The 27,590-nt window shown below is 43.1% G+C and overlaps 1 protein-coding gene across 4 annotated transcripts in view; it reads right to left on the reverse strand.

The window, feature by feature from the left end:
• The window catches only part of GLT1D1 (glycosyltransferase 1 domain containing 1), a 225,426-nt gene that overhangs the window by 14,999 nt on the left and 182,837 nt on the right, over positions 1-27,590 (reverse strand). For 3 of the 4 annotated variants that reach the window (XM_088482112.1, XM_088482111.1, XM_088482110.1), the window contains one exon: positions 25,276-25,374. The exons of the other annotated variant lie outside the window; for it this stretch is intronic. In XM_088482112.1, coding sequence (XP_088338238.1) covers positions 25,276-25,374 — 99 coding nt within the window. The remainder of the gene's footprint in view (positions 1-25,275; positions 25,375-27,590) is intronic. 4 annotated transcript variants of the gene reach the window in all.

The following is a 27,590-nucleotide window of genomic DNA, read 5'->3' on the forward strand; positions in this document are numbered from 1 at the left end:
TATAGGGGATGAATCAGAGCTATACGCAAACCCAATGGTTTACGTACAACTCCGATGTTTGGAGATTTGCGTATGTGCAGGATCTCTGCTGCGCATGTGCAGATCTCCTTCTGGGAGATCTGATGCAGCAGTCCGATTGTCGACCCCGTTTTCTGGGCGTGCTGAAGCCATTGGCTGCGTCCTTTTACACAGCTTTACTGGCTTCAACTGCATGAAAACACCGGCCACCCTGAGTAACCTCAAGATTCCGGAGATGACTGATGTTCACGCAGAGTGATCCAATGCTGCTTCTTTGGATGCATCTCCGGACCACAGAAGACACCTCCTACAGCATTAGCATATTATTGCACAGCCACTGCGTACAAAAGCTTACAAAACTGAATCAGGCCCATAGTACATTAACAGTCCTCAAGCCCCAGCAATGTTCATGGAGCAGGCAGAGGTTAAAACCTTAGGCCCTCATTCAGAGGCGGTCGCAAGAAGCGATCGATCTCTGTGAATGAGGGCGGCCGCTTCCTTTTTTTTAGTGCGGCCTCCTGGTCACTAGCTAAGCTGTGGGTTAATACCCACAGCTTAGCGACCGACCAGGTTGATGGTCGCGATGGTGAACACCATCGCAACCATCGGGGCTTGCGACGAGACCCTAAGGTTGGGTCTCGGCAGCCGCAAGCCCAGGGAGCTTCCTGCTCTGATCGAGCAGGAAGCTCCCCACTGATATCACTGATTATGTCAGTGCAGCCGCCCACAAAACGGTAGGCGCCTCCGTTTCTGAAACCACCCCCCCGGCCCGCCTACAAAACGGGGCGAGCTGTCGATCAACATCGACAGCCATCGACCCGGTTGCGAGCGTACTGGCGCTTGCGACCGGGTCTAAATGAGACGCTTAGTCTTTATCTGTCTTATCCGCAATATAATCTCACTGGCCTCTTCAAACTAGTGCAGAACAACTCACTTGAAATTAGACCATATTAGGAGCATTAAGGCTCCCACACACGATATGATTTGCAAACGATCCAATCTCATTAGCAATTTCCCTTGAACTCTGGAACACTCCCGGACAAACGATATTGTACACATGGAACGATTGTACAAACGATCAAACAATATAGATCAGTTGTAAATGACTGCAAATCATAAACGATATATTGTTTGTAGCAAACAACCTCACAATAAGTCTTCTGTCTCTCCGTCGGCTGGTGCAAAATGGAGGAGTGGAGTGGCCAGGAAAAGTGACAACATATCATCCATCGTACACACACACGAAATGATTTGTGACAAATGAAAGATAGGTCGATCTCTTTCTGCAGATTCAATTGATCAGCAATCACGATCAGCGACAACATGCATCGGCATCGTTATGCCCACACACGGCACTTTTAAAATGATTGGTAGTTCCAATCGGTCGAAAACAGCCAAATCGTTTAAAAAATTTGCTCAGTGTGTGGGGGCCTTTAGTTAAATGCTATCGACACTGTACTAGAGAGAGTAAATTTAAAAGCAAAGACAAAAATCATTACGCACATGATACTATAGACAGACATTATGGGACTGTTTGCTAGTATATCTTGCACATATAGGACCATCATAAACAAAATAAAAGTCCACCTCCGCCAGCCCTCTGTTCCACAGTGGAAGAAATAATGGCTATATAGGGGTGGGAACCACATAACAGTTTAAATATACAAACTATAACACTGATAAAGGCAATCTTAGTACTATATTGTTTACTCAGAAAGTACAAGTGAAACCTCTGTAATCGAAAATCCAGAATCATGAATGAATGTGAATTTGGGTCTTGATTATAAAAAGTAACAAGCACATAGGCCTAGATATTACATTTGCAGCAGCACCCTGCCAGGAGACAAAGAGGAAGTGAGCCCTACACTCATTAAGCACCCCCACTAAACCCTAAACTCCTCAGGGTGAGTGTGAGTTAGTCTCTTCAGCATACTGCTGTTCCTGCAAATTTATTCTCAGTGAAATAAAGCTTTTTTAGTTTTAAGCATCAAATTTGGATTTGCCTGTATTCTTAGGATTCTGAATACTATATGTAATCAGTGTTAAAAATGAACATTGTGCTTAGAAACTCAGGGGATTTTGGTTCCAGGAACAGCAATGCACTCACTTGACAGGACCTGGAAATTCAAACTCCAAAACATGATATCTAATAAAACAATCTTGTACTGCATTTTGTGCAAGAATTTATCTTCAGATTGTGCTTCTCTAGATAAAAAGCTGCACATCTTACCACTGTGACTTTGTATAATGCACAAAGATTTTTCAGAAGGCAAAATGTACAGTAAGCTTTGTGCTTGTGACTTGTAATCATCAGCTATTCTTTGAGGAAACCGTATCTCATTGTCACACATTTCATAAACTTGCAAATTCAGACAATAGGAGATATAAAACAAGGATTGAAAAGCCGAGAATAAGTGATCACCTGGCAAGCTTGTTCAGGGTTTATTCATCAGTATTTGCTGAGCTACACTATACATTATATAGGATTCAACTACTAAAACTGCATCTTTAGATACAATAAGCCAAGACATATAAATACAGATATTAGATACATTTTGATATTAATGAAGCATACCGTATGTAGATACATCCTGAGTTTTTGCAGATACAAACAAACAAGAAAGAGAGATTTGGTTCCAAAGTTTTCAAATAGTGGTGGGCATTGCTGTAGAAAAGTGGAAAGTAGATATACAACTTTGCACCTGACAATACTACATGGTTGGCTGGTTTAAACCAAATTATTATTTATTTTTTTGTAAAACACTCTTGTTTTTAATATGCTGTGACTACAGGCACGGCACAGTGACTTCTTATAAAAAGCCTATTATAAGGGAATCCCATTGGTATTGTTCACATTCTTGTTGCTTGTGGTCTTCATTTGAGTGAGTTGAACCAATACAGTTAATTCACACACAAGAGAGAAATATGAATGGTGAACCAGATCAGAGAGGTACGAAATCTGCCTAGCATAAGCAAAGACTCCACAAACTCCGCCCCTAACAATACTATAGGACAGGACAAAACCACAACTAACATTCTCAATCTTAAAGGGTAAACAACTCCATCACATTAAAGAGGCAATACACAGAGAAACATCTCATGGTTTAATCTCCTTCATCTTCATTTCAATTTAAAAACCTTCAGTCCTACTGAGATGATAGGAAGGAAGAAAGACTAAGTAAGCATCCTGAGACAATTCATGTGAGGGGTTGTTTCTCAGCCAAGGGAGTGGGATCACTCACAATTTTGCCTAAGAACACAGCCATGAATAAAGAATGGTACCAAAACATCCTCCAAGAGCAACTTCTCCCAACCATCCAAGAACAGTTTGGTGACGAAAAAATGCCTTTTCCAGCAAGATGGAGCACCTTGCCATAAGGCAAAAGTGATAACTAAGTGGCTCGGGGAACAAAACATCAAAATTTTGGGTCCATGGCCAGGAAACTCACCAAACCTTAATCCCATTGGAAACTTGTGGTCAATCCTCATGAGGCGGGTGGACAAACAAAAACCCACACATTCTGACAAACTCGAAGCATTGATTAGGCAAGAATGGGTGGCCATCAGTCAGTACATGGCCCAGACAGCATGCCAGGGTGAATGGCAGAGGTCTTGAAAAAGAAGGGTCAACACTGCAAATATTGACTCTTTGCATAAACTTAATGTAATTGTCAATAAAAGCCTTTGACACTTATGAAATGCTTGTAATTGTACTTCAGTATACCATAGTAACATCTGACAAAAAGGTCTAAAAACACTGAAGCAGCAAACTTTGTGAAAACCAATACTTATGTCATTCTCAAAACTTTTGGCCATGGCTGTATAGTATTAAATCTCACCATACGAGAGTAGAGACTGGAGAACTGTGTAGCTCTTGCCTCGGGGTGATTTCTGAGGTCACACCACCTTATTCGATGTCCACCATGTAATCCGTGCGGCTCCTTTCACCAAGCCATATGTGAGCTCACAGCGTTGCTCTCCAAATGCAGCTACAGTATAGGGCTCTCAGCCAGCCGATCCAGTGTTCATACGGACGGGCACCAATGTTACAGGTTGCACTCAGCATCCACCGCAGTGTAAATATCTGGCATGTAGCACAATAACATATAGCGGGTATAAAATCCTGATGCGTTTCGCTTCAGAATCGGAAACTTTATCAAAGAGTAATGTCCTTAAAGCCTGCTGTCCTTTTATACTTGCTAATTTAAGAAAGGCATCTTGATTATTTTCTGCCATGATAAGGGTATATATTTTGACATTATTAACGCAACATAATTTCAGATATTAGTTTTTGCTTGGTTTCAAGTTTTGGGAGCCCACACATGTTCTCTGAGTGTTGCTGCTGTTAGAGATTTATTATTAATTATATTTTATTAGCACCCAATTGGTGTTTTGTCTCTTTTGATGAGATAAAAAATTCTAATAACTTTGGATTGTTAATGTTAGAAAGCATTAAAACATTGATTTGACCACCATTTCTAATACACAGCAATAATTCACATTTATGTCAGCACTACCTTGCTGTACCTGGCTATACGCCTGCACTCTCACTTCACTCCCTATTCTGCATCTCTCTTAGTATAATGAGGTGTAAAATAAAGAGCCTACATCAGCAAAGGGGCGGCTGCATAACAAAAAGCACAAAACTGTGCCAAAACTGACATCCATTTCCACTTCATCTTCCCCAGTATTTGTGCTGCCGCTAACCACTTCTGTACATTACATATTTCAGTCATAATGGGGGAAGGTTTTATAAAAGCCGTCTCCTATGCATACATGATTCACTTGTTTGAGGTGATCCTTATATCTACTGTATATGTTCTGCCTTCAGGGACATGTTACTATTTTCCTGAGCCAATGCTATTTTCCTAAGCCATTGCTCTACAAATATAAGTTTTCACTGGATGGTAGAGACGTTATATCACTGAGACATTTCAGTTTAGAACCAGAGGAGGGTGCTAGTACAGCACTTACATTTGTTGTTGGTAACTGGAAAATGTAATCCATGTAACTGTTCAATCATTCATACAGGATAGTTCTAACTTTTAAAGTCATTTAGTGTATGCAGTCTTTTTTTATCTAGACGTCATAAAAGCTAGATAGACAGAAAGTAGCACAGACAGCAATCAGGTGTATTTTGTGCCTTGGTGTATATGTAGAAACATAGGTGATTCCAAAATGCAACATGTTGGATACATTTCAGTAACCGCAGATTGTGCAGCAATCCGTATACAGTGCACATCCAGATACAAAAATATATAGGAAATTATGGGCGGTATCCAATTAGCCCCAATATTGTTTCGGGGGAAAAAACAGGGATTTTTCGCTGATAATCCCTGTTTTCACTGATTTTTTTTCACCCTATCTTATAGGATAAATCGCCTGAATACACATAGGATCCGTGATATGTTCAGGAACCTATGTGTTTCCGCCATTGCGCTCGTGAAAAAACTGCACTTTTCGGTGATAGTTTGCTGGGACACATCAGGTCACAGAAATAAAATCCACGATAAGTGCCGACGTCGGGATGGACTTTGGGGCTAATTGGATAGCCCCGGGATATTCATTAGCGCCCGAACAATGTTCGTGGCTAATTGGATACCGCACTTAATGTTGTGTTACATTGCCAATTTCATTGCCATCCATACATAGGAACAAAAACAAACAGTCAACATGGGAATATGCAGTGGAAAATAAGTCATTTGAAAGTCCTACCTTTTTTATATTTCAAAGACATTGCTTGTTGGAAGCATACTTTATGTATTTAGTAAGTAATTTGGGGACATCAGGGATGTAATTATTTACAAATATAAACATTGAGCCTATAAATGCACATCCCCATATGAATTTCTCATGGATGGTGGTAAGGAATTTGCATTAAAAGTGACCCACCATCGTCAGATCCAAAGATAAAGATAGTAATTTTGTAGGGGATGGAGACTGCAGTCACATTTATAATGGGGCACGCAATACAAAATTCACTTATACATATTTAATATAAGTTAAAAGTGTTTTCATCCTTGGGATGGCCCGAGTAGCATGTGTTATCCTGTAAATATCCTGTTTTATGGTGACAGTAGCATATTTTTTTTTATATACAACCAATATCTGAGGTTTCTCTTATTGCTGTGACTGCTGCACTGCAACCCTTTTCTACTGGAGTGTTCTGCTTTCCCTTTGCATTTCTGTTCACTTGGCCCATGTTTCTTATCTGAATTGCAACAGAACACTGCCTTAATGCATATACCCTGTTATTGCCTGCCAAACAGAACCCAGGTGCCTGTGTCGCCTGCATTGTGTTATGGTGCGGTTACCAAATTCTCCCACATAATTTGACGGTGGCCCGCTTGAGGGATTTCAAAAATGTCACAAATATGTGGCACGTATATGAGGACCCCTGCATTCTCCTTCTTGGGTGGCATCATTTGCTAAATTGGGGCTGACATGGGCCTAATGCCTTGTAGTTTCAGTACCCCCTATTGTGGCAAGGGCTGCCAAGAGCCGGGCCAGGCCCGGGTGAAGGGTGTGTGGCCTAACCGCGAGAGTGGCCACGCCTCCTTAAAGGAAAAAAAAAACATTGTTGCAGCGCCGCTGTGCGTTGGGGAGGGGGTGCTGTGAACCCATCAGCCCAGCGCATATCAATGGGGGGGGGCCATAAGGATGATCACTTCCCCCCGTAGGCAGAGGAGACTGCTGTTGCAGCAGCAAGCAGTCTCCCTTTGCAGCCCAGCAACCAGCACCGTGTACTGGGCTGCTCAGCTTACAGGGAGGAGGCGTCGGACCTGAGCCCCCGTCTGGCCCCTCCAACAAGCCCGGGCCCAGGTAATTAGTACCAGCTCCCCCCCTCTCGGCGCCCCTGATCGTGGTAGTATGCTTGTCACTTCATCAATTACCTGAGCCTCATCTCTCGTCGCCTGGCCCTGTTGCACTCTGAAATGCATATTTGTCAAGAGTGATCTCAAACCATATCAGCATGTACAACCTTTAATGTGACTTTTGAATCTTGGAAAGTAAATCACTTTTTGCTTTTGTCAATGGGGACGGAATTTGGTTGACCTTCGGGAGTAGCATTTTGACCATAACATGGTTACGGTTGGACCTGGTGTCAGGAAACACTATGAAAGGGTTTCCCAAACTGCTGTGCGCACTTACATGGGTGCAGCGCAGGGCCGGATTATTCGTAAACCGGAACAGATGGCCGCGAGTTCTCCCTGCCCAGTCTCTTGGGCCAAAGCAGTTCAGTCATTTTGGAAGAACCACATTAGGGAAGGGCCGGGTGGGGGTCAGGATACAAAGCAGCAGTTTCAGTCCTTCCTGCTGCTCTATGCTGACACTCCAGGGTCAGAGGGGCGCGCACTGAGCCCTGATTGGTGGAGCTCAGCACATGCTCTTCTGAACCCAGCAGAGGACAGGACTACAGCAGCATGGAGGAAGGAGCTGCTGGCTCCACATCAAGCAATTATGTGTGACCCAATGTGTGACCTGCCTGCATGTGTGTATGTATGTGTGACCCTGGAATATTAGAGCAGGATAATGCGCTTGTCATTGATTCCAAGTTGTCCGGATTTGATTCGAGGAGTATTCTGGAGAGTTCTGGCTGGCCACAACGTTTGTCTGACTTTAACCCAATTGAGCATATATGGGACATGGTGGAGAGGTCAATTCGCACCCAAGATCCTGCACCTACAAATATCTGGGAGCTGGCGGCAGCTCTCCAGACGGTATGGTTCAACATCTCTCCAGAGGTCTTCTGTCCACTTGCGGAATCTATGTCGTGTTGCTGCACTTTGCCAAGTTAGAGGGAGTCCTACACGATACTAGGCATCTATCCCATGACTTTTGGCACTTCAGTGTATGTGAATGTCTTATGCACATATAAGAGGTTATTATTGTAAGAGAACCTAACTTTTGCTAGTGTTACATTAGCGTGAGAAGTTCAAACAGAACCTCAATGCTAATTGAATCTACCGCAAAAAAATTCTAAGACAATTAGGGTGCCACAAACAGAGAAAGTTTGGGAACCTCTGCACTATGACATGATGGATTTATAAGGCCCGGGGAATCATTTGGTCTGGCCCTCAGAGCTTTTTTCTGTTAGCCTCATCTGGCTAGCAGGGTGCCCAGAATGGCACCCTGCAGCCAGAATCTATGCAGCAGTGCTGCCAGGAGCATCCTTAGGACCCTTTTGACGGTACACCGCTGCCCTTACACCTCCCCGGAGCATCCTCAGGATGCTCTGGGTACTGCTGTAATCAATGGCTATTGTGGCTCCGCCCAATGTGACATCACATTGAGGGACCGCGGTCTGCACCGGGCCCGCGAATGATGTTCAAAATGGCCCTCGACAGTTAAATGGTTCCCCACCCCTGGCTTATACCAAGGGCACAGAATCTAACGAGGTGTAGTATTTCACCAAGGAACGCCTTAAGGGTATAAGGGCTGTGTCGCCGACACCCTGCCGGTCACGGCCCCCGGCGTAAGCACCAGGCATAACACATAGGATCCGTAAATAGCGAAGAAGCGTCAGCAGAATCAGGGAGGATCCACTTATTTGTCTGAGGCATGAGGTACCGGAAGTAACACATCTGGATGGCAGAGGCACAATACAATAGTGGAACAGATTTCCTATTTGGCAATAGATCCCAGGGAGCCAAGAAGGGTTTGACTACAAGCAAAAAAGAAAAAGTTCTGGCAATAAGGAGACCAAACCAGGTTTACAAAGGACAGGGACAATTCGTATTGGGGTAAGCAGTCCAATATTAGAGATCACTTGACTGTGGTTTTAAAAAGTAGCTGCAGCTCCGCAGGTTGCCACTAGAGTGAGCAGGTCTGCCAGAAGAAGGCACAAACTAGAGCGTGGAGCCAGTGCAAGAGGAAGCCACAACTGATTAGGTACTTTCTGGTGCATGACGTCTGCAACTACCAGGAACGAGAATGCACACCATACATTGGATTAAGTAAGTGACATCCAGCGTGAGATACAGGTGTTTTGCGGAATTCATTCAATATTTTTACGTGAGGAATGGTCTAGAATTGTGTTTCAGATATTAAATGCGTCAACAGATGTTGGAAAGAGGAGCTTGAACAAAAAAGTCATGGCATGGAAAGTGCATATCTCGGTTGGAACCAGTAGATTAGCCTGACTCTTTTGTTTAAGTTGAGTGGACACGCTTTTTTATTTTTTTTTTAAACACACTGTAAATTCAAGTTCTACTAATTCTAACCTGATGTTGGGGTGACTATATGACCAATCTGGGCCAAAGTGAAACGTCAAGCAGAACAATACTAGCTATAGTTGATGCGTCAAAGCATGAGGGCCCCAAGATTGCCAATGTCTTACAGTATATGATTATTACATACTTTTGTATGGATCCCAGGTGTGGAACACTTGCTTCCAATTATTAACATATCTTGATATTACAGCCTTCCTTTTTATATATTCTGTTTTATTAAGATATCCAATTGTATGCAAACATTTCACTTTATCATCTAAGCATTAACACAAAACAACAGTCAATCAAGAGTGAGGTCCAAAGCATTTCAGTGGGATACATAGTATATATAAGAATTGGAAATCCTTATAAAAAAACAACAATAACTGAAAATAAGAAAGAGAACCAGAGAAAAAAAAAGGGATGATAAGAGAGGGATCAGATATCATGGAATGGAAAAAAAATAAAAAGGAGAATAGAGCTGTAACCATGAATTATAAGAGGAAAGGATAAATATAATCTGAGAACCCAGAGTCTCAGGTTACAAGTCAAATGAGGTCACCGACATATAGGTCTTATATTACAGCCAAGGGAACTAGGTGCTGGGATGACTGAGCGTGCTGCATTACGAAGGTGGCGAAGCAGCGATTTCTTATATTTAGCCAACGGAATTAGAGAGGAATTGAGTAGCCAAAATGCGGGGTCTGTAGACATGGGAACATCTATAATATGTTGGGAGAAGGAGATAATGTCAGCCCAGAAATTTGATAAGCAAGAACAATCCCACCAGACATGATGCAGAGTGCCTAAGGCAGAGGAACATCTCCAGCAGGAAGAAGCCGGATACTGAGGGAAACATGGCATGAAGCAAAGAAGAGTGCCTTTACTACAGCATTAAGATCTTATATTGTGTCTCTTTTACAGTAATACAGATGTGTCCCCTTGCATCACTTCTGCGCACTCGGCAAATTATGACGGGAGGTGTGTGCCTGCGAGTGGATATGCGCACTGCGTTTGCACCCGTGACTCCATAGGATTGCATGGTGCGATCGCAGTGCGCATATCCATAGCATATGGTAGTGTATGTTGCTGCGGGTAATCGCATGGCGTGATTCGTGCGCCAGTTTGTAGCATGATTGTCAAGGATATAAGAGGACACATCTGTACAAATAGAGCTTGAATAGGCTTTAAGAAAAATAGTCTCTCATTCCTGGTCAGATAGGTAGAGGCCTAGGTCTTTTTCCCAAGATCTGGCATATGGTGGAATGGTTAGCCTGGTTAACGAGTAGTACTTGGTAAAGAGCAGAAACTGTGTGAAGCAGACTGGGGGACACAGTTTCTCAAAGGAGGTAAGATTCCTCTTGTATAGGGCTGTCCTAATATCTGGGGTTAGAAAATGGCAAACTTCTAGGAACCTCCAAAAAGCGGAGTGAGGGATATCCCACTTTTCTCTAATCTCAGAGAATTGTTTAATGGAGCATACACACGGTCAGATTTGTCAGATGAACGACTGAACGATTTTACCAAAGTTTTGAACGATTTGAACGATTTTTGACTGCATTAAAATGAATGGAATCGTCCAAGTCTGACTGCAAACCCATCAGATGTCAGATATCGTTATCTGACAAACGGGAACGCGCATCGTTGATCGTCCATCGTTCAGGCATGTCAGATATGAACGATTTTCCTTCAGATATGAACGACTGAACGATTTTTAAATCGTTATCGTTCATATCTGAAGGAAAAATCTGATCGTGTGTATGCACCATAATACCTGAAGCGTTCACCAGCTGGCCAACTCTAAAGAGACCCGCAGAGGCCAATTGGAAAAGTGAGAAGGCTTAATACCTGGTGGGAACCTGGAGATTACCAACACATGGAGGTGAGAGGACCAAAGCTCGTGGATATGAAAGGATGACGTCTCAAGACCATCCAAAGGTATCTACTGAGTTTTTTAATCTCTCCTCTCATTGATCAGGCAATTAATTAAGCGCACAGATGTTGTTGTACTTTGTTGTATAGTGTAGAGCAGTTTTTCTAACATATTGTCAGGTGTTTGTTCTTCCACTATAAAAATGTTCGAGGAGTTAATAGCAAATTGTGCTCTCTCCAACTCCTACTTATATAGACCTCTTCAGCTACATCATACCATTGGGGTTCACTTTGGTGGATCTCCTCTGTGTCTTTCATTACAAAAGAATGAAAAATAGCATTCACATGTACAATAAGACATGGGACAGCGCAATGCAATGGCCATCCAGGATACCTCCACACTCCCAAAGGCAGAGCATAAAGTAGCAACAATTATTAAACATTGGGTATCCATGATGAGAGAGAATATAAAATAACACACAAGTGAATGTCCCAGGTATGGTCAGCGCCCAATTGCAGCATTTCAGTCATCAGAAATATAATGTCTATGCAACATAACATATATAAGAGGCCCTATATTAGATTAGCTAATGACAGTGAAGGACCAGGGTGTAATCATTTATCTCAAAATATAGTTGAGGGTCCTACAGAAACACCCTCGCCTCATACCAGGTGGTATGTCTGAAGCACACATACTGCATTTTTTTTGCATCTTTAAAACTTTTCTTTTATTTATAACAGATACTTTGTGCTGGTGGCTACAAAGCATCCTTTGATACATGCTAGATCCAGGGTAACCAAGGTATAGAAACATTAACTGCTATAAGCATAAACTGAATTTTGGGTAACATCTCTGTACCACAAGACTATAATCTGTCTGTTCCCATCCTATATCTGAGCTTACCTATTTTTATAGGCTGCCAATAGTTCCCAGGAAAGCTTAAAAATCACTCTAACTGTAAAGGTTATTCAGGAATTTTATCAAAATATTAACTGCCTAACTAGACCTGCTTCAGCAACTGCAGACGAGATATATAACAGCGGAATAGTGCTATGCAAGGCAGCAATTTCCCTGAACTAACCAATTATAGAATAATCACTCTTGTGGTCAGTGATAAAGTCAGCATTTATGTCCTTTTGGCCTAGACTTGCAAACAAAACAAATGATCACATCACAGTGAAATAAATTCAGGCTGAAGTTCTTAAACCCATCGTAAATAAATGCTGCCCCCTTGAAATCCTGAGCTTGTATGACCAAGAACACCAAAGATATTAAAGTGCAGTTATTTTTCCTTGGACAAGACCAGGCTTGTTAGATTTTGACCATTGTACATAGAAACTTAATATTTCAAATGTGACTTTCACTTGGATTTGCATTTTAGGGCCGTATTCAATTGAGTGTGAAAAGTTGCGTTTGGCGAAAAGCATTCGCTGGTGTGAACTTTTCACGCATACATTCATATCGCGCTATTGCCGAAGTGTTCGCATGTGCGAAAACGCCATAGGCAGAAACCAGCAAAAAGTTTCCCCCATCTCAGAGCAGGTGATAAAATGTGCAAAATCCTCCTTAATGATGACGTCACTTTTGGGGTGAAAATTTTAAAAGTGTTGGAAAATGGAAAACTGCACTTTTTAGAAACAAAAATATACTAGCATCCATTTTAATGTACCCCCAATTTAACTACAGCATTTTAAAAGACAAAAAAAAATAAATTGCTTTTTATCATTTTTCCACACTTATGCAACTATGCATATAACAGCCATTTGGCTCACTTTAAGAACCCAAAATACTTTTATTAGGGCTATTAATACTCTTCTATATTGATTTCCAGTGTCAGGCTTTTAATGGGGTACAGGCTGATTTACCAAAAATGTGCTGTGCTTTTCACTAGTTTTCCCTTTGCAATTATATGCGTTTTCGTGTGCTTTACAATTGGATAGGGCAAATAGCGGAAGCACACATTGAGAGTATGCAAAAAGATTGCATCAAAACTGGCGAATGAGGTGTTAACTTTGCAATGCGAATGCTTTTCGCCAAACGCGACTTTTCGCACCCAATTGAAATGGCCCTCAATTGCAAAGTAACAAAACCACTTCAGGAGACTGTGCTGATTAATTTGATATGTGACACTTGTATATCTGTATCTGCGTATAAATGAGTCTGAATAATGGAACTTGGTGTGAAAAAAGCCATGGCTGTTGCATTGTAGCACTTCGTATACAGATTCACACAGTCTCACACAGATATACAAGAGTCGCTTATCAAATTAATCAGTGCAGTCTCTTGAAACGGTTTTGTGACATTGCGTTGCGACAAAGACGCACATTAAGTGAAAAAAGACACTGTTTGGCGTGACTGCGGCAATAGTGTATGAGGACACATCTATGTACACAACGTCTGAAGAAGATTGATGAGGAAAACCACTGGTGTAACAATACATATAAAGGGCATGAATCGGAGTTGGATGCTAATGGGAGAATCCTCCTGTGTATGTCAAACATCTCAGTTTGGTGCATATGTATTGTCGCTGCTCAGTTATCGCCAGTGCTTAAAGTGGTCTTAGAGACGTGGTGGAACTACTCACCCACCCCCCAGCCCCGGCCACTTTTTCAATAAAGGGACAGTGAACCGCAAAAAGTGATATGGTCTCAAAAGAAAGGGGCATGGTCACACAATAGTATCCCCAATTCAACTTACGCCACACAGTAGCACAATCTTATTTACATTACACCGCACATAGTGCCCCTGATTCACATTACACATAGTAGTGTCCCTTATTCATGTTATGATACACAGTAGTGCCCCTTGTTAGAGATGAGCGGATTGGATTCTGTGAAATCCCCCCCGAACACCCCAACAACACCGGGGATCCGAGTCCACCTTAGCCGAGGCTCGAGTGTTCCCGTCTGACTCGGATCCCACTTCAATGCCAAGCATCAACCTCCCGACGATGGATTTTCACGAGAGTTCTTTACTATACAAAGCGTCGCAACCGGGACTCGGCGCCATTTCACTGTTCACTCGCACGCTGCACACTGCTCTGCAATGTCTCTCTGCATATGTTAAAGTGGCTGTGTCCAGAGTGGCTATGCTGATAAAGTGACTATATAGGGGGCACACTGCATGCTGATGTATGCTGCACTACTCTGCTGATTAAAGTGGCTGTAGTAGCCTGTGTTCAGACTCAAGACTCACAAGTGGCTGTGCTGTTAAGTGACTTTGTATAGGGGGGGGGGCACACTGCACGGCACGCTGATGTATGCTCAGGGGCGCCGAGAGGTTGGAGGAGCGGGTACTAATTACCCGGGCTCGGGCTTGCTGGAGGGGCCCGGGTCCAGCACTGCTCCCCCTCCCTCTTACGTCACAGCAGCCCAGCACACGCTGCTGCGTGCTGGGCTGCACTGGGTGACTGCTCTCGGCTGCTAAAGCAGCCTACTACGCCTATGGGGGAGCGATCACGCCCCCCATTGGCTGCGCACCGGGCTGAAGGGCCCACAGCGCCTGCAAAATGATTTTTTCTAAATGGGCGTGGCCACACTTCTCGTGATCAGGCCACGCCCCCTGCCACCTGGGCCCAGTGCGGCTGTCGGCAGCCCTGTGTATGCTGAGCTATACTCTGCTGATTAAAGTGGTTGTGTCCAGACACACAAATGGCTGTGTGTACAAGGCATGCTGATGTATGCTACGCTGTACTCATGCCCATCTGCTCCAGTGTAAAAAAAAAAAAAAAAAAGTTAAATAAGATTTTTTTTAAAAAAGTATAAAAAATAAAAAGTAATTTTTTAAAGAATAACAGTATCCCACTGTGTACTGTATACTAGCACTGTGACTCCTTGGGCCATAGCCCTCTGTGTATACTGTATGCAAGCACTGTGTCTCCTTGGGCCGTAGTCCTATGTGTATACAAGCACTGTGACTCCTTGGGTTGTACCCCCCTGTATATACAAGCACTGTGACTCCTTGGGTTGTAGCCCTCTCTGTATACAAGTTTTGTGACTCCTTGGGCTGTATCCCTCTGTGTATACAAGCAGTGTGACTCCTTGGGCCATAGCCCACTGTGTATACAAGCACTGTGACTCCTTGGCCTGTAGCCCTATGTGTATACAAGCACTGTGACTCCTTGGGCTGTAGCCCCCTGTGTATACAAGCACTGTGTCTCCTTGGGCTGTACCCCCCTGTGTATACAAGCACTGTGACTCCTTGGGTCGTAGCCCTCTGTGTATACAAGCACTGTTACTCCTTGGGCCACAGCCCACTGTGTATACATGTACTGTGACTCTGCTGGCCGCACCCCACTGGGTGGGTGGGAGAGCCAAAGGACAATTCCATCTTGCACTACCTTTCATTTCTGCCACTGCTGTGTGGCAATGTTTCATAGATGTGCTTTAAACTGCGGTGTCTGTGCCGCCGCTCTATAGCTTAGTAACCGGCCTTTGGCCAATAATGGTGAAACAATATTGTGAGGTGGTCTAAATTGACTGTAAATGACTGGAAATTAATGCTATTGAGGATAATAATACTCTAGGAACAAAAAAAGGCCAAATGATGTGATTTTTAGCTTTTTTTTTTGACAATCTTTGTAAAAAATCTAAATTCAATACCAGTCACAGCGGTTTGGAAAATCCAAAAACGAAGAACCAGAGCCAAATACAAACCCAGCAAAAAATGGTCCACCGCACAACTCTACCCCTTACACAATGCCCTTTGCAGTAGTGCAGGGTAAGTGGGGAGGGGGTGGGGGTGGGAGCAGGGTGAACACACACAGTGGGGAAGGTGGGGGCAGTGGCAGATGTATTTTATAAAACATAAAAACTTCATAATCATAAGGTTCTAGTGTAGCAAGCGGCACACAGAGGGGTGGGGACAGTCATAGCGGAAACCGGCCAGGACGAGCCCGACAACACCAATACATCATCACTCACTTGCTTCACCAGCACTTAATCAGGCAGCAAGTGGCGCACAGCTGCCTGTGTACTCACAACTTGTCACTGTCACGTCCGGTCAGGGCCGTGTCTGTGGCCAGCCGAACAAGCAGAGTGGGCCGCCACGGCAAAAAGGGGCGGGGTGGCCGGGCAGGCTTAGCCAGTAAAAACAGAGCTCATTCAGACTGACAGCCACAGGCCTGCAACTGCCAGTTTCTAAAGCCTGGCAAGGTGGGCGGACAGAGGCGGTACTGGTTCCGCCTCCAATTAGAACTGATGGAACGCAGTTCCGCCCCATTCAGGCCCACTTTAACCCATGGTTACCACCCAGAAACGCCCGAGTCACTGACAGAGAGCTCTGTAAATGGACAGTTCAATCCTCACCGACTTGCATATGCTTGGTTTGGTACATGCTCAGCAGACGACTTCTTTGTATGGCACATGCACATTATGCAAATATCTGCAAGGCCCATCGGCATTTCCACTTATGCCAACTCCGAATCACACCCAAAATATTAGCATTACAACCTTGCAGCAGTCCTCAGGTCATTGAAATTTAAGCTGTTTGTATCTATGTGCATGAAAAACAACCCCCCCCCCCCCACCTCGCTAAAAACACAAAACAAAACCTCACTATCCTAAAGCAGGTGTATAATTTTTACAGAGCCTGTAAGTTTTGGGAAAAAAATACAAAAAATATCCTAATTTGTTTGCATTCAATTGTTTTATGCGGCACACTATTTAGTGGGCATCCGGCGGAGCAATTAAATGTTTGGTCCGTTCGGGCGCAAATGCATGGGTGGACAAATTTCTGCTCGAACACTCCTGAGGTGGCCAGTAGAAATGTGCGAAAAGTCCAGATTTTTGGGTATGCTAACCAGGACTTTAGATGGGTTTAACCATTTTTTGTGGCTAAATCCGGTCTATTTGGGAGCAACAAACGCGATAATTAATAGGCATCCAGAACAGAGCTCCCCCTGGGTGCTCATTAAGTATTGCGGTGCAGAAAACAATTGAATTCCCCCATAGGAACATGCTGGGAATATGTACTTAAATGGACTAAAGACTTCACTAAAAATGTTGGTATTTTTTTTTTTTGTTAAATCAATTTGTAAGTGGATATTTTAGTAAATTAGCTCAATTTAGTGGTATTTTTGATTACTCATGGAAAAAAAAAATGTAATCACCAAAAACATCCAGACTGTACTTTTATTGAAACATTGTTAACTATTTAGATACATTTCAACATCATTAACCGCTCAAGTCAAATCATGGGGACATAAATGTGTCTTGGGCAGGGCGAGCCATTACAGAAAACCAGTTACAGTCACCAGTAGACAATGATGGAAATAACAGTATGAGACATAATTCAGTTACAGTAGGTGTGCAGTTATAGCTATTCACATACTGCCTGCAAAGAACAATGTCCTCACAATAGCACACGTGCGCCAAAAAAATTTACTATCATTAAAGGGTTCCAGTGTTGGCACTGTGTTACCTAAAGAATTCTAAGTCACACTGTCATTTAAAAAAAAAACCTGCTAAAATACAGAAATTATATTTACAGTGGTGAAACTATGTAAAAATGTTTAACATTTTTCTGAAATGATTGTATTCCATTTCTTAAAAACATTTAAATATTATGAATTCTGTAATTGCAGGGTCAAACCACTCTGAACTCTTTTAATGGATCAAGAGACGCAGTAAAGAGCAATTACACTTCTCTATGGTCACTTTGCTACCAATTAAATCACAATTTAGTGGCGTACAAAACTGAAGGGGAAGTGTGGAGATCGATAGGACAAAGTTAAACAACATTTTTATGAGTCCTAACATTCCTTCAGCTTCCTGGAAACATTGAGGAGAAGTAAGAAGAGTAGAGGTTCTGTATTAAAGAACCAGAAAATTAGATAAAAGCAGCGCTACGTCAATTAACCATTTAATAAATAAAATAAATACAATTTATAAATAGGACAATAAATTTAGTAAAACATTGAGTTCTGTAAATACAGTACTTGAAAGTGACAATAAGCAGATAAAAAAGGCACTAATGAATTGGATAATAGACATACATGTCAAAATATAAAAGCTCACAAAAATTAGTATGCACCCATATCAGGCAATCTTTACTAATCTGATGCACTGCACAAAGTTCAATTGCACTAAAGTTAGTTCCGTTTGGAAAAGCAGACAGATATACCGGCTGAGAAAGAGTCCAATGTGTCCTGGAATGCTAGTGACTTGGCCTATAGTGTCCCAACCGCACAGAGGCTCCTTAATGGACAAGTAATACCTCTACAAGTAGCTGAAGAGTAGTCCAGTGAGTCCTGTAGTGGCAGTGGTCTTGAAGAGAAGTCGCTCAACCTCACAAGGAGCACCTCTGGATGCTAAAGCCAGTCTGATAGTCATGAACACACTCCAGTAAGGACAAGTCCCAGAAATAGCAAACTTCCAAATAGGTGCAATAGGTGCAGGTGCAAGATGCCTGGTTCAGGGTGCTTCACCAACGCATTTCACTGCCTATCTGGCAGCTTTTTCAAAGGGACCTTGAATTTTTGTGAGCTTTTATAGTTTGACATGCATGTCTATTATCCAATTCATTAGTGCCTCTTATATCTGCTTATTGTCACTGTATTTACAGAACTCAATGTTTTACTAAATTTATTGTCCTATTTATAAATTGTATTTATTTTATTTATTAAATGGTTAATTGATGTAGCGCTGCTTTTAGCTAATTTTCTGGTTCTATCTAAGAGACTGGCTCTCTTTTATAGCAGCTGCTCAGAGAAGCAACCCTTCTTAGCGCCGGTATTTCTTTTAGTACCGTTTCTGTATTAAAGGGCTTACATTGTACTTCTTTTCAAATGAGCACAATCATTGCACACGTTACATATTAAAGTAATTCTGCTGAGTGTATAAAATATGAAGGTCTTCCCCTCACTTTAAAAAATGGGGGTCCTACTTCACTGTTTCTGGGTCCCTACACAATTTATGTTTTTAAGCTCCCCACATGCCTCCTTACATAGCATCAGACCACCCCACATGCCCTCAAATATCCAAGTGATCCCACTTGATACAGTAGCATCAGACCACCCCACATGCCCCTAACATGTCAGAACTAGAGCACGGCTGTTTGAGGAGACTGATGTGAAGGATTAAATATTCTCTACAAAATGCTGCGTAATAGGTAACCGCTATGTAAAGAGCGATTAGTAAATAAGATCAAAAGACTTCACACACCATTTGTTTTATAAGTGCTAATGTCGGGCATACATTGCCAGACAAAATGCCTGTCAGACCAACAGACATTTTATCTGGTGGCCTGCACATATTGCGAGCATACACCGAGATATTGTATTGGCCTTGATAACTACGCTCCTCCCCCGGGGGAGGAGACATTTCGCTGTTCCTTACATTTTGCGGTCTGTCGGTGGCAGCTGGGCATACACTGCCCGATGTGGCCAGCATTTTAATTTGCAGATATCGCATCGGAAGGTCATGCTGGAGGATCCAGCATGCCCAATCGATTAACCCTTGGTCGGCCACACACACACACTACAATTATCGAGGCGATCTGCGGATATCGGGCGGATTGGCCCGATAATTGTAGAGTGTATGCCCAGCATAAGTCTGGCATACCTATGATTGTCCCATGCCATTGTCAGTGCAACATACAGTACTAAGAGGAGTTATGGGTGATAAAACAGCAGAAACTTGAACAGATGTAAGTTTACACAAGAATTCATATTGTCAATTGCAGAAAAAACATCAAAATGCATTGCAGTAAATTCTGAACATATAATTACCTGTTGTAGGAGTTCGACAGTTGACTATCATTATGAATGCTTGTCTATGTTACATGTACTAGTTGTCTTTATGTATACCAGTATACTTTACGACTGAGCCTAGATCATGATTATTTCACTGGTGAAGTTTTTGAACACACGCTATATATTTTAACAGTTTGAAAAAATGTATTATGGATCAATTGTGTGGGTGTAATATATATATATATATATATATATATATTCTTGAAAAAGGGCGAATAAAGCCCGAAACGTTGAACAATTGGCTGCTTGAGTGCATTTATTTTGTCTACATCAGACCAGCGGAGTGCCATTCTTCTGTGTCCTATATTGTATATATGCATGTATATATTTTCACCCAGTGACCCAGCACACTCCTTCCCAAGAATCATAAGTGCCGAGGTACCAGCTTCCAAATTATGTACACCTCCAATGGCGGCACTCAGCGGTCTGTTTATCAGGCAATAAAGAACAAGCACACCAGTGCTGTTGGCAACGTTTTGTAGCCTGACGACGGGCGATTACAGCCCAAAACGTTGCCAACAGCACTGGTGTGCTTGTTCTTTATTGCCTGATAAACAGACCGCTGAGTACCGCCATTGGAGGTATACACACATATATATATATATTTATATACATACATACACACACACACACACACACACACACACACACGTACATACACATATGTCAGTCAAAACTCGATTGGAGGGAACACGTTGGATGACAAGATATCAGGATGCACAGTGGCCACTAAAGGCTGTCAAAGTGCTTTTCCCTATAAAGGGAGACAGCAAGTGTACTCCCATCTGCTTCACAATGGTAAAGATGTCTATGTATATGTGAGAATAAGTTTTAAACGTGATTTTATGTTTTTTTAATAAAACTGTGTACTAAAAGGAAATAAGGTTATTAGTTGTATTTTGGGTAAACTCAGGTTGAAAAGGTATCAAACTAGGCCCGATAACAGAAATAATAACGTCACACTCAGGGACAAATATTATACTATACGAAGGGGGAATTGGATCCCATATACAGTTGTATAATCCAGTTTAGGTGCTCCCCAAAAAAACAACAAATATATATGTATATATATGTGTGTGTGTGTGTGTGTGTGTGTGTGTGTGTGTGTGTGTGTGTGTGTGTATATATATATATATATATATATATATATATATATATATATATATATATATATATATATATATATATATATATATATATATATATATATATATATATATATATTAGGGATGTGCAGGCTCGGATAGGTTCGAGTTTGCACGTGGAGTTCGGATTTTTCCCTCCAAAAAAACGGAACTCAGAAAGAGGCAAAACGTCATCTTGCACGGACGAACATCATCATTCCTGGACTTTTGTCCAGGAATGATGATGTTCGTCCGTGCAAGATGACGTTTTGCCTCTTTCTGAGTTCCGTTTTTTTGGAGGGAAAAATCCGAACTCCACGTGCAAACTCGAACCTATCCGAGCCTGCACATCCCTAATATATATATATATATATATATATATATATATATATATATATATATATATGTGCATATATATATATATATGCATATATATATATATATATATATATATATATATTTTGGGTGGCAAAAGAAGTACACTTATATGAAGGGAATCGGTATGCAATGCCGGCAGTCGAGATGTCTCCTCTCAAAATTCAGACGGCGGAATCCCGATGGTTGGTATCCCGGCAGGGGTTGAATTAAGTAGAATTACCCTCCCCCTTCTCCCCCTAACCCTCCCCACGCCACACCCTAGCCCTCCCAGTTAGTGTCTAAACCTAACCCTCATCCTTAGTGCCTAAACCTAACCCCCCAATGGTCCCTAACCCTGACCCCACCCCTAGGGATGCCTAACCCTAACCTCTCCCCCCTCAAAACCTAACACTAACTCCGCTATGCTACCTAAACCTCCCCATCCCCCCCGAGCGGCTAACAGCTAAGACACCCCGGAGTTACCTGGTTCGGACTGGTGTCTGTCCGTGTTCCGGCGTTGGCGCTAAGATAGGCGTCGGCATTTCAACGCCTATCTTAAGTGCCGTGTCGGACTTTCAGCGTTGGGATTCAGACCGACAGCATCCCATAGAAAGGATGAAAATTATTTTCATGGATCTATTTATTCTACATGCACAATGAGTCAGAGTTCTAGAAAAAGCAATAACCAGCATTGCAATGTGAAAACAGAGACAGAGAGAACTCCTGATCTACATGCGACACAATAAAATAACAGTGACAAGTGGTGAAATGGAAGCGTGTACATGAATGCCATTCCAGGGGAGATTGCATGCTGTCATTTGTCTTGCCACCATAGCTGTGTGCTATGAAATCACAGCAGGCGGTTCGGGCACAAGGACATGTTTCCTGTATTTTTCTATTCCAACTTTTCATAAAAGAATTGTCGCTATAATTCTGCCTGAAATGTACAGTGAATATATGCTTTACTGGCTGAAGGACCCTCTGCTGATAGCATTTTAGCTAAAGTATTCCACATGGTTCAACATTAGCTTCCTGACAGCCCAAAACATAGCCACATATGGAACAGCTTCAAACATCTATCAAAAAAATATTCTGCACACACAATATAGATAAACTACTTTATATGTCCTCTTCCAACCCATTTTAGTGATAAAATTGAAAAAAATAACCTATAATTCCATCAGGTTCCAAATGCTTGCATGAACCATAAAAGTCAATCATTCTAAATGCAGGCAACAGAATGTACTTAATAAGTGTAATTTTCCTCTAGAAATAGCACAATTCTCTATGGAAACATATTTACTGTAGGTATGTAGACAACATCCTGACCTTTCTTCCTGTACATGCCTTCAAGAGCATTTTTTATTTGATTTCAAAGTTTTCCTTTGGCAAGTGCTTCAGATCAATGAAATGTATGCCTTATTTCTGCATTCTTCTCTGCGCTAAATTGATTTGAAAGGAACATTTTCTTCCAAGTGCAAGGTGTTACAGGACCTTCCTCATGTGCTAAATCAATGTTTACAGACACCAGTATAATCTGTTAATCTATTTCAGCATAAACGCAAGTAAAGCAGAATGCTAATTCAATCAAAGGGGGTTTCTATATAGCAGCGCTAAAGTAGTGCTGCTAATTGATCGAGGTGGGGCTATCGTATTAGCCTCCAAGTGCCGCCCGACGCCAGCACTTATTGTTGATATTTTTCGGGATGTGTCCCGAAACATAATCCACGATAAGTGCCGTTTTTTCACCGCCTAAATGGCGAAAACACATAGGATTGCAACTCAGATTTTGTGGTGTATTGGTGAAACTGGGCGCTCCTGTTGAGGGTAAGCGGGCCGTGAATGGTAATGGGTTTTCCCTAGTGAAAACCAAAGTCTGAATTATGTGTCTAAAGGTAGGTAATTACCATGTATTTAGGCGCTCCACAACATAAATGCTGTGACGGAGTCGACCGTATAGATGACATAGGTCAGTGTAGACATAAAATAAAATTTATTAATGAATACAAGGTGATGCATGGAATATAAATGCATACAGTCAAGACGTGCTGTAGATTCAAAAGGGATGAGAATTCACAGAATCAGTTGATAAATACTGGGTGAGGCAGAAAAATGGTATCTGCCATGGACATTAGACATATGCAATAGGTGAATTATATATATTATATATATGCCTCACCCAGTATTTATCAACTGATTCTGTGAATTCTCATCCCTTTTGAATCTACAGCACGTCTTGACTGTATGCATTTATATTCCATGCATCACCTTGTATTCATTAATAAATTTTATTTTATGTCTACACTGACCTATGTCATCTATACGGTCGACTCCGTCACAGCATTTATGTTGAGGAGCGCCTAAATACATGGTAATTACCTACCTTTAGACACATAGGATTGCAAGCTTATCGCGGGTCCTATATGTTTTCAAAAGAACTATCCTATTATTATTTAGAAATAATAGGATAGGGTGAAAAAAGAAATCTTAGAAAAAAAACAGGCGCTAATGGATAAAACGGGGATCTTTCGCCAATCGCGGCCAGCCATTAGTGTCCGAACAATGTTCGGGGCTAATTGGATACCCCCATTGTCTGATGTTTTCCAAACAAAACATAATTTCTCTCGTATTACATTTACAGAGGTTTTAGTTTGTAATTTACATAAGAGTGGCCACAAACTGGCTGGTCCTGCTGTTCTACCCAAGTGCTGAGCAAAATAATCCATTTCCCACTTGGCCACAAACATGACTGCTCTGGGTAAATCTGGCAAAGGAGGCTCTATCTCCATGATCCAATTCATTTCCCCATCTGATTTATTCTCTGATGTAATGTAATGTTCTGGCTGCCCACATGGTGATTTCAGACCAGTTTACCAGCTATATCATGGTGTGGTGGATAAACATCAATAGTCAAATGTGTTAAGTGACTAGAACAATCTTTTTATTTTATAAAGGCATAATATAAAAATTAAACCAAAATATAAATATACTTATTTTGGTGCCATCAAACAAGGCTGTTAGATCTGTGAGATTTCTTTCTTCAGGATAAAAGAAACAGCAGTTTATACATTCTCCCAATGACTAGGAATTGGCTATTTAAGGTGATTACAGTCATGAGAGAACATGTAAAGCATGGGTGATTACTGGCACAGGTACCTGGGAGGTATACCAGGGCGATTACTGGCACAGGTACCTGGGAGGTATATCAGGGCAATTACTGGCATAGGTACCTGGAAAGTATACCAGTTCCCAAATTCTTGGGCACAAATGAAATTATGCTTCTATAAAAGGTAGATATCTGTATTAACAGAACAGAATAGGTATGATGTCCCAATGGCTGAATAGCCGCCGGTTCATATCCAGACACCGGCAGCCCAAAGGGACAAGATCCCGACAGGGCAGATAAATAACCTACCTCTACCCCTCACCCCCCTAAACCTCCATTAGTAGTGCCTAACCCTAGCCTCCCCCCCAGGGGGTGCCTAACCCTAACCCCCCTCTTACCGCTCCCTAAACCTAACCCTCCCGGGGGAGGTGTCTAACTATAACCTCCCCCCGGGGTTGGCTAACCCTAAACCCCCCCCCCAAACCTAACCCCGCTAGTCTCCCTAAAATTAAACCTCCCCCCCTCGCGGCTAAAGCTAAGGGCTCCCCGGACTTACCTCATTCCGGCTGGCGTCCTCGGCGTTGGGATTAAGATAGGTGTCGGTATTTCTACGCCTATCTTAAGTGCCTTGCTGGGATTCCAATGTCGATATTGAGACCAAATCCCAACAGAACATTATATTGTTTGATTATAATCTCTATTAAAGGTTGCACTATCTATACCTACTTTGACAAACATAATAATAATTAATTAGATGTTAGAATCTGGTTACGGTTGCACACTAACCACTGTCACAGAGTACAAAGCAAAAATGGATTTAATTTCTAAGTTACCTGGGGGGTTGAAAAGAGCAAACCTGTATCTTCATGTTTTATTATTGCAGCATTCCCTGGTATATCCCTCGCCAGCACAGGAACTTCCAAATCCATTGCCTATTAAGACAGGAGAAAATATGAGATATGGTAAGAACTTACCCTTGTTATCTCTATTTCTACGAAGTCCATAGGGTTCCACAGGATACCTTGGGGGTATAGGTGTGACGTCAGTCGCAGGGCACCAAAGAGTTAAGCTTTCAGCCTCCCAGGATGCACTAGGTCCCCCTCCTATACCCCGCCCCCGGGCCAAGGCACCTCAGTTAGTTACCAAGCCATAGGCCGGAGGAGGAGAAGGAAGAGAGAGAACAAAGATCTGGACACATACAAGAATCACATTCTCACCAGAGGGAGACGGAAAACCGGTGACCAGAGCAAAGCCCATCTGCAGCACAGGTGCGACAGGGCGGGAGTCCTGTGGAACCCTATGGACTTCGTAGAAATAGAGATAACAAGGGTAAGTTCTTATCATATCTCATATTTTCTACTTCAGGGTCCATAGGGTATCCACAGGATACCTTGGGGATGTCCCAAAGCAGTATCCTTTAAGGGTGGGGACGCTCCTGTGCAGAAAGGAGAATCCGCCGCCCGAAGGAAGCATCCTGAGAGGCGAAGGTGTCAAACCTGTAATACCTCACGAAGGTATGGACAGAAGACCACGTAGCAGCCTTGCAGATCTGAACTGCCGAGGCACCACGTCGAGCTGCCCACGAAGGACCCACAGACCTAGTGGAATGAGCCTTCAGAGAAGGAGGGACCGGTAGGCCTTCATGAAGATAAGCTTCAGAAATAGCCATACGGATCCAGGCTGCCAAAGTTTGCTTTGAAGCAGGCCAACCCTTTTTACGGAAGCCAAAGAGGACAAACAAAGCGTCCGACTTCCTAAATGAAGAAGTGCGGTCAACATAAGTCCTTAAGGCCCGCACAACATCCAAAGAGGCCTCACCCACGGAAAGACCCGGTGAGTTAAAGGCCGGAACAACTATTTCCTCGTTAATATGAAACTGGGAAACAACTTTGGGAAGAAACTCGGGCCGAGTGCGGAGCACTGCCCTGTTCCCATAAAAAACCAAGAAAGGGGGTCTACAAGAAAGAGCCCCTAACTCAGAAACACGTCTGGCCGAAGCAATGGCCAGAAGGAAAACAGTCTTAGCTGTTAGCCATTTAAGATCCACTGAGCCCAGTGGTTCAAACGGCGGTCCTTGGAGAGCCCTCAGGACCACAGCCAAATCCCAAGGCGCCACAGGTGGAACAAAGGGCGGCTGAATGCGGAGAACACCCTGCATAAAGGTGCGCACATCCGGGATTGTAGCAATCCTACGGTGAAACCAGACAGATAGGGCCGAAACCTGTACCTTCAAAGAAGCAAGGCGAAGCCCATGATCTAGTCCCGCTTGCAGGAAGGCGAGAATCCGAGACAGACGAAACTCCCGCGGTGCATAACCTCTCGGTCGACACCACTGGAAGAACGTATGCCACACGCGATGGTATATCCTCGCGGAAGACGGTTTCCGAGCTCGCAACATGGTACGCACTACAGAGCTGGAAAACCCCCGGGACCTCAGCATGGCCGTCTCAACAGCCACGCCGTCAAAGACAGCCGAGTCAGGTCCGGGTGAAGGCAAGGACCCTGAGACAGAAGGTCCGGTCGTAGCGGCAACCGCAGAGGAATGTCCACGGACAGACCCTGAAGGTCTGAGAACCAGTGCCGTCTGGGCCACGCGGGAGCTATCAACAGGAGCGTCCCTCCTTCCTGTTTGAATTTCCGGATTACCCGTGGAAGAAGGGAGACCGGAGGGAACAGGTATGCGAACCGGAACGTCCACCGGACGGACAGAGCATCCACCAGAGACGCCCCTTCGTCTCTTGTGCGAGACCCGTACACCGGCAACTTGTTGTTGTGCCGGGACGCCATGAGGTCGATTTCTGGAAGACCCCACCTGTCCACCAGTAGTTGAAAAACGTCCGGGTGCAGGGACCATTCCCCCGGATGAACGTCCTGGCGACTTAGAAAGTCCGCCTCCCAATTGAGCACTCCCGGGATGAAGACCGCTGATATGGCCGGAAGATTGCGCTCCGCCCAAACCAGGATCCGAGAGACCTCTACGAGAGCCGCCCGACTGCGAGTTCCTCCTTGCCTGTTTATGTAGGCCACGGTGGTAGCGTTGTCCGACTGGACCTGCACCGGGCGACCCTGGAGAAACCGCTGTGCCTGCTGGAGAGCATTGAAGACCGCACGGAGTTCCAAGATATTTATTGGAAGCTCCGCTTCTGTC

This window comes from Taudactylus pleione, unplaced genomic scaffold (genome assembly GCF_031769625.1).
Source record: "Taudactylus pleione unplaced genomic scaffold, aTauple2 ptg000282l, whole genome shotgun sequence".
NCBI classification, from domain to species: Eukaryota; Metazoa; Chordata; class Amphibia; order Anura; family Myobatrachidae; genus Taudactylus; species Taudactylus pleione.